This window comes from Nipponia nippon, unplaced genomic scaffold, assembly GCF_047370975.1.
Source record: "Nipponia nippon isolate SJK-2023a ecotype South Korea unplaced genomic scaffold, ASM4737097v1 scaffold_63, whole genome shotgun sequence".
NCBI lineage: Eukaryota > Metazoa > Chordata > Aves > Pelecaniformes > Threskiornithidae > Nipponia > Nipponia nippon.
Genome location: NW_028262384.1, coordinates 92,722 through 100,888, shown reverse-complemented (window position 1 = coordinate 100,888; position 8,167 = coordinate 92,722). Strand labels below are relative to the sequence as shown.

Here is an 8,167-nt window from a genome sequence, read left to right as displayed (position 1 = left end):
CGGGCGCCTGCTGCCCTGGCCCTGGCCTGACCTCCGGGGCCCTGGGGACTGACTGGGGATGCCCTTTCCCGCCATGGTTCCCTGCAATGTGTGGGGAGGACGCGTGCGCTGCTGGGGCTGGTGGGGGACCAAAAGGAAGGGGGGTCCTGGGGGCAAGGGCGCTGCGACCTCACGGGGCAGGGTGGCGACACTGGAGGCGTCGCAGCGGCCCTAGAACAGGGCAGCCCCACGACCAGGAGTGGTCCTGCGGGCGCCCGGCACAGCAGGGATGGGGAAGCTCCTTCTCTCCTCAGCGGTCCCTGGTGCCCCCCACCACCTCCTGCCACGGGCTCAGCACCCAGCTGGCGCAGGCCAAGCCCGGCACAGGGCGAGGGTGCTGGGTGTGCAGATGGCTGCTGGGCGCTGGGACGTAGGAAGCTGGGGCAGAGCCATGTGCGAGGGCGGGGATGTCTGTGACAGGGAATCTGATGGTTCCCCATGCCTGCAGGCAGCAGAGGCTCCAGGGACTGATGGCGGAGCCGGCAGAGATTCTGGGCAGGGCTCCACACAAAGGGCAAGGAGCATGGAGCTACTGCAGCGTATGGTAGGTGTGGAGTGGCTCCTGGTCCGTGGGGGCTGGGGCTGCAAACCCTGGGGCTGCAGACCCTGAGCCCCTGCTCTCCTTTCCGCATGCAGGAGGAGAACCAACAACGCCTGCACGATGCCATAGAGGCGTTCAACATTAAGGTTGGTGTCCTCTCCTGCCCATGTCCCAGAGCTGCAGCGGCTGGGGCTGAGAGGCTCGAAGGGACCTCTGGCGGTCATCTTGGCTTGCCCAACCCCCCTGCTCAAGGAGGGTCACCTAGCGCCGGTTGCCCAGCGTCCGCGGGCAGAAGCGGGACTGGGGAGGACATTTTCCCCAGGATCGGGGGGCGTCTGTCACTTCCCTCTGCCCGGCCTTGTCAGTCGCCCAGTCTCCCCGTGCCCTGGGGCAGTGGGGTAGCGAGTGGGCATGGCCCTGGGGCTGGAGAGGGGTGAGGGTGCCCAGGTCCCAGCCCAGCCGCCCGCACGATAACGCCCGTTGTTTTGCAGGGGCAAGAGCACTGTGCCCAGATGGTGGCCTGGCTGCGGAAGGATGAGGAGGAGAATGAGGTAGTGCCGAAAGGGCTGGGGGAAAACGGGTGGGTGCCCCCGGGCCCTGGGGTGGGGGGGTTGGAGGAGGCTGGCAGCGGGCTCAGGGACTCGCACCCTTCCTTCTCCCAGGTGCTGCGTCAGGAAATGAAGAAACTCGAAGAGGCACTGGAGGAGGAAGAGGCCTGGTGAGTTGGGCCCCTCGCCCCACACGGGTGTCCGGGGGCGGGGGGGGGGTGGTGTCTCTGCAGCACCCGGAGCGCTGGGGCTGCCAGTGCTGGTGCTAGGCAATGGGGTGGGGGGAATGTGCAGCACGCGGTGTGACAGGGGAGCCCAAGCCCTGCCTGGGGTGCTGTATGTGCGGAAGGGGCCTGCCCGCGTGGCCACGGAGGTCTCTAACTCCTCCAACCGAGCCCTGTTGCCTGCAGCCAGCTGCAGAGGAAGAAGGAGGCAGAGGCGCCGGGGACTGCGCTGCCGGAGGTGGTGGAAGCACAGCTGGTAAGGGGGAGAGCCTGTGCCAGCCCCTGCCCCGGCCAGCGTGGGTCTCCCTGGGGAGGGGGGTCCGTGGAGGTCACAGCCACGCGTGGGCTGTACTCCTGCGCAAGGCGGAGGCCGGGGGCACCGTGCAACTCCAGCTGTCCCGACTGCGCAGCAGTGCTTGACAAGCGTCCATCTCTCTGCAGGAGAGGGAGATGCTGGCGAGAAGACGCGGCTTCATTTATTGGCTGGAGTGAGTGTCCCCACTGGGGCCCCTGGGGCCTGCTCCCGGGCAGCGGGTGGCATGGGCCAGACACCTGCTCCTGCCGGCGGGGCTCACAAGTCCAGGCTGCTGGGGAGCTGCTGGCCGGCTGTGGGCTTGGCAGCTGGGAAGTGCTCAGCGGCGGTTTTCCCTGGGCCGGGGTGCTTTCCCGGGCTTGTGGAGTCTCATGTCCCATCCTGCCCGAGGGAGCAATGAGAAGCGGCTGGGGAGGCAGCCCGTGGGGGCTCCCACGATGGCCCCCTCCATCCCAGAGGCAAGATGGGCTTGGGATGCATCCAGCCTGCCCTGCCTCCCATCCCTCTTCTGCCCCACAGGACACTCGGCCTGCTCTTCATCGGCCTGCAGCTGGCCGTCGGCTTCGCTCTGGCTGCTGCGGTGCTCTACGCCTCCTGCTACGACCCCGAGCTCTTCTACCGCCTGCTGGTGTGTGTGCTGCCTGAGGAGACCTACACCACCCTGGCATGCAGCCTGTGGAAGATCCTCCCCGTGCGCAGTGAGGGGCTGCTGCCCTTTTGACAGCCCACCCCCCCAGTAAAGCCTTTTCTACCTCCAACTCCATGGGTTCAGGCGTGTTTGCTGGGGCACAGGGGGAGAGAGGGTCTTGCCCCGTGTGCTGGTCCCCGCAGCTCCTCGAGGCCAGGCCCAGCCTCCTCTGCTAGGCACTGGGTGCCACCACCCTGCCTGCCACAAGCCAGGTCCTTGTGTGCCAGCCGCACCTGCCCTCCCTCCCGCCGTCCCCAAAGTATTTATGCTGCTGTACGCTCAGGGGGAACCACCCTCTTCTCAGGCCACCCTAGTTTTTTACACCACCTTTTGGCAACCATTTAGCCATGCGCAGGCCAACCACCGTAAGCGTCTGAGGCTACTTGGGTTCCAGCAGCCGGGGACACATTTACACGGCGGCCGGCAAACGTTTTCACCCACAGCCCCCTAGACCCCCCAAGCCCCCTCCCTTCCTCCCCACAGCCCCCCACAACCCCGCGGCTGCCCACCTGCCCTTGTGCCCCATGGCCCCTATGGACCCACACCCCCCCATGCCACAGCCCCCCAGCCTCTGCCCTTCTCCCTCCCCACTGTCCCCACCACCCTGGTCTCCTCTCCTCCAAATGCTCCCATCCCTCTTGGCCCCACAGCCGCGGGGGCCCCTGTCCCCATCACCTGTCGCACCCCATCCCATGGGACCCATTCTAGCAGTCTCGGAGCCGCTGGCTCTGTCCCCAAGGCCCGTGTCCCGGCTGACCCCACAGCCACCGGCCGGCACAGCCCCGGCTGCTCCCTGCCACCTTCTCCAGCCACTCACAGGTTTGGCTGACGAGGGGAACGGCCCTGTCAGATGGAGGCCGGAGCGACCCGGCCTTGCCAGCTCCTGAATGCGGCGCTGCTGCATGCAGCCCCTCGAAGGGCCAGAGAGCTGGAGCACGTGGGTCACTGCCTGCCTGCCGCGTGCCCCCACCCCTTCCCTCCTGCTGTCCCCGCCACGGGCCAGCAGCTGCGGCTCGGAGCAAGAGAGAGAGACCATTCCTCTGGGGAGCCTGCAAGCACGGCGTCTGCCCAGGCTGGAGCAGGGGGCTAGGCTTTATTCTTCCCCTTCCGGGGCTGTAGTTCTCCCCCCGGGGCTGGATGCTGGATCCAAACGGGGGCTGGATGCTTGAGCCCTGTGCTGGACTCCATGCGGTCTGGCCACCTGTGCACACGCGCGCAGCCGTGGTGCACGCGCGTGGCTGTGAGTGCCTGCCTGTGCCTGCTGGGAGTACACGTGCAGCCTGGCTCCTGCTTGGACTTGGGGTGGGGAGCTGCTGCTGGAGCTGGACAGCTGTGGGACAGGCGTACCCCGCGGAGAGATGCTGACACGCGGTGCCCCAGGTCGCTCCCGCCCATGCGCTAAGAGTGGACGCTGAGAGTGCTGCCCTGTTTCCCCCTGGCCATGGCTGGGCCCCACGGCCAGCTTGGCGCCAGCCCCAGGGAGGTGATTGCCACGTCACAGTGGGCAGTGGTGGCCCTGTAACCGTGACGTCACTTGGGGCTTGTGACAACACGGTCACCGCCGTGGGTACAAAGGGGGCTGCTCCCAGAGGCAGGGCAGCACCTGGAGGAGAACCTCAGTGGTGCTGGGCAGGAGTCTGGAGAGTACGCGCCAACGACCTGTGCTGTGTCCGCCGTGCAGAGGGGCCCCGCGGGCACCTGGCAAAGCAGGGCAGGGGAAGCTCCTTCTCTCCTCAGCGGTCCCTGGCGCCCCCCACCGTATCCTGCCACGTGCTCAGCACCCAGCTGGCGCGGGCCAAGCGCGGCACGGAACTAGTGCGTGTGAGCGCACAGGACCGCTGGTGAGAGGGAGGGGGCGCAGGCGCGTGAGTGCAGACGGCGGACGGTGCCCTACGCTGGAGGGAGGCTCCCGTGCCAGCCCTGACTGTGCACGTGCGTGGCCTTCCTTTGCGTGAGAGAGCGCGGGTGCGCCTGCGTTTGCGGAGCACAAGGCGGTGCGTGGCTGTGCCCGCGGGCGTACGGCTGGACCTGTGCCAGCACCCGCGGTGCCGGGCACAGCTGCAGGTGAGCGGGGTTGTGCGCCTGGGCACAGTCGTGCGGGGGTGCGTTCCCCTGAGCCCACCCGCGTGTCCCTGTGCGCTTGTGTGTCAGGGTAGGGCAGCGTCCCCGCCAGTGTCCGTGCCGGATAGTGCCTGCGGCCGTGCCCCTCACGCCCTGCCGGCTCCCGACGCGCAGGTGCAGCCATGCAGGCAGAAGTGGGGAAGCAAGAGCTCCGCGTGCTCCGGGAGCGCCTGACGCAGTGTTCTGCTGCGTCACAGAGGCACAAGGAGGTGCTGTGGCGTCTGGTAGGTGTGGAGCGTTCCCCTTGTCCCCGGGGGCTGGGGCTGCGAGACCTGAGCCCCTGAGCCCTCTTTTCCCCACACAGGGCAAGAAGCAGCAGGAGCTGCAGGAAACCGTGGAGCGGCTCTCCATGGAGGTCAGCGTGCCCTCCTCTGCCCACCTCCCCCAGCTGCAGCCCCTGGGGCTGTGGCAGGGGCTCAGTGCCTGTGTCCGGCTCCTCTTCCCAGAAGGGTGCTGTGGCGCGGCGCTTGCAAAGCAATGGCCAGGAGCTCCAGCAGCTGGAGCGGCTGGTGGCCCGGACGAAGGTGAGTTCACAGAATCACAGAGTGCTTGAGGTTGGGCGGGAGATCGTCTTGTCTTGTGCAATGCCCCTGCTCAAGCAGGGTCACTTAGAGCCAGTTGCTCCAGATGTGGACCCGTGCGCAGCGTTGGGCCTGGGGGTCCCTCTGTCTGCCCCTGGTGCCTGCAGGGCTGGGAAGGAGAGGGGACGCGAGGGCAACGGCAGTGCCCGAGGGGAGCTGGGAGGGGATAATGCCGAGGGGAATGCACTCGTGGCGGTGTCCCGCTGCCCTGATGGCTGCTTTTCTTCCCCTCCTCTCCCACAGGAGCACGCTCAGGTGGCAAGCAGGGAGGCAGCCGCGAGCCTGGAAGAGACGCAGAAGGTACAGGGGAAAAGGAGGCCTGTCCTGAAAGGGTCAGGGAGGGGGGTGCCAGCGGTGGGTCCGTGCACCCCAGCAGCCACGGGCAGTGGTGTGGCTGGGCAGGAGATTTCCTCCAGGATACGGTGTCCGTGATGGAGGGACTGGGCCTGCGCAGATCCGCCAGGCTCTTGGCTGTGGCTGTGCTGCAGAGGGGAGCCTGCTGTGGGTCTGCAGGCACAGCAGTATGGCTTTGGGGAAGGCAGAGGGATGAGTGACCCTCCTGGAGACATTCCTGTTCCCTCTTCTCTCCCAGGCAGGCCTCTCCCAGGGAAAGGCAGAGGGAGGCACAGCAGTGTGGGAGCTGATGAAGGTCTGTGACCTGCATCCAGAAATCCCTCGAGGGGGTGGCCAGAGCTGCTGGGCAATGGTGCTAGCCCCAGGTCACCCGGGCGCCTGCTGCCCTGGCCCTGGCCTGACCTCCGGGGCCCTGGGGACTGACTGGGGATGCCCTTTCCCGCCATGGTTCCCTGCAATGTGTGGGGAGGACGCGTGCGCTGCTGGGGCTGGTGGGGGACCAAAAGGAAGGGGGGTCCTGGGGGCAAGGGCGCTGCGACCTCACGGGGCAGGGTGGCGACACTGGAGGCGTCGCAGCGGCCCTAGAACAGGGCAGCCCCACGACCAGGAGTGGTCCTGCGGGCGCCCGGCACAGCAGGGATGGGGAAGCTCCTTCTCTCCTCAGCGGTCCCTGGTGCCCCCCACCACCTCCTGCCACGGGCTCAGCACCCAGCTGGCGCAGGCCAAGCCCGGCACAGGGCGAGGGTGCTGGGTGTGCAGATGGCTGCTGGGCGCTGGGACGTAGGAAGCTGGGGCAGAGCCATGTGCGAGGGCGGGGATGTCTGTGACAGGGAATCTGATGGTTCCCCATGCCTGCAGGCAGCAGAGGCTCCAGGGACTGATGGCGGAGCCGGCAGAGATTCTGGGCAGGGCTCCACACAAAGGGCAAGGAGCATGGAGCTACTGCAGCGTATGGTAGGTGTGGAGTGGCTCCTGGTCCGTGGGGGCTGGGGCTGCAGACCCTGGGGCTGCAGACCCTGAGCCCCTGCTCTCCTTTCCGCATGCAGGAGGAGAACCAACAACGCCTGCACGATGCCATAGAGGCGTTCAACATTAAGGTTGGTGTCCTCTCCTGCCCATGTCCCAGAGCTGCAGCGGCTGGGGCTGAGAGGCTCGAAGGGACCTCTGGCGGTCATCTTGGCTTGCCCAACCCCCCTGCTCAAGGAGGGTCACCTAGCGCCGGTTGCCCAGCGTCCGCGGGCAGAAGCGGGACTGGGGAGGACATTTTCCCCAGGATCGGGGGGCGTCTGTCACTTCCCTCTGCCCGGCCTTGTCAGTCGCCCAGTCTCCCCGTGCCCTGGGGCAGTGGGGTAGCGAGTGGGCATGGCCCTGGGGCTGGAGAGGGGTGAGGGTGCCCAGGTCCCAGCCCAGCCGCCCGCACGATAACGCCCGTTGTTTTGCAGGGGCAAGAGCACTGTGCCCAGATGGTGGCCTGGCTGCGGAAGGATGAGGAGGAGAATGAGGTAGTGCCGAAAGGGCTGGGGGAAAACGGGTGGGTGCCCCCGGGCCCGGGGGGTGGGGGGGGTTGGAGGAGGCTGGCAGCGGGCTCAGGGACTCGCACCCTTCCCTCTCCCAGGTGCTGCGTCAGGAAATGAAGAAACTCGAAGAGGCACTGGAGGAGGAAGAGGCCTGGTGAGTTGGGCCCCTCGCCCCACATGGGTGTCCGGGGGCGGGGGGGGGGTGTGTCTCTGCAGCACCCGGAGCGCTGGGGCTGCCAGTGCTGGTGCTAGGCAATGGGGTGGGGGGAATGTGCAGCACGCGGTGTGACAGGGGAGCCCAAGCCCTGCCTGGGGTGCTGTATGTGCGCAAGGGGCCTGCCCGCGTGGCCACGGAGGTCTCTAACTCCTCCAACCGAGCCCTGTTGCCTGCAGCCAGCTGCAGAGGAAGAAGGAGGCAGAGGCGCCGGGGACTGCGCTGCCGGAGGTGGTGGAAGCAAAGCTGGTAAGGGGGAGAGCCTGTGCCAGCCCCTGCCCCGGCCAGCGTGGGTCTCCCTGGGGAGGGGGCTCCGTGGAGGTCACAGCCACGCGTGGGCTGTACTCCTGCGCAAGGCGGAGGCCGGGGGCACCGTGCAACTCCAGCTGTCCCGACTGCGCAGCAGTGCTTGACAAGCGTCCATCTCTCTGCAGGAGAGGGAGATGCTGGCGAGAAGACGCGGCTTCATTTATTGGCTGGAGTGAGTGTCCCCACTGGGGCCCCTGGGGCCTGCTCCCGGGCAGCGGGTGGCATGGGCCAGACACCTGCTCCCGCCGGCGGGGCTCACAAGTCCAGGCTGCTGGGGAGCTGCTGGCCGGCTGTGGGCTTGGCAGCTGGGAAGTGCTCAGCGGCGGTTTTCCCTGGGCCGCGGTGCTTTCCCGGGCTTGTGGAGTCTCATGTCCCATCCTGCCCGAGGGAGCAATGAGAAGCGGCTGGGGAGGCAGCCCGTGGGGGCTCCCAGGATGGCCCCCTCCATCCCAGAGGCAAGATGGGCTTGGGATGCATCCAGCCTGCCCTGCCTCCCATCCCTCTTCTGCCCCACAGGACACTTGGCCTGCTCTTCATCGGCCTGCAGCTGGCCGTCGGCTTCGCTCTGGCTGCTGCGGTGCTCTACGCCTCCTGGTGCGACCCTGAGCTCTTCTACCGCCTGCTGGTGTGTGTGCTGCCTGAGGAGACCTACACCACCCTGGCATGCAGCCTGTGGAAGATCCTCCCCGTGCGCAGTGAGGGGCTGCTGCCCTTTTGA

General features: G+C 67.4%; 1 protein-coding gene across 1 annotated transcript; it reads left to right on the top strand.

Moving 5' to 3' along the window:
• Positions 1–4,596: 4,596 nt before the first annotated feature.
• LOC148051215 (uncharacterized) lies at positions 4,597–8,167 on the top strand. The gene is made up of 12 exons (XM_087738285.1): positions 4,597–4,698; positions 4,779–4,829; positions 4,921–4,998; positions 5,299–5,355; positions 6,017–6,153; positions 6,240–6,333; positions 6,456–6,512; positions 6,852–6,911; positions 7,025–7,080; positions 7,320–7,389; positions 7,575–7,621; positions 7,966–8,167. The coding sequence occupies exons 1-12, from the start codon at positions 4,597–4,599 to the stop codon at positions 8,165–8,167; spliced, it is 1,011 nt and encodes a 336-aa protein (XP_087594411.1).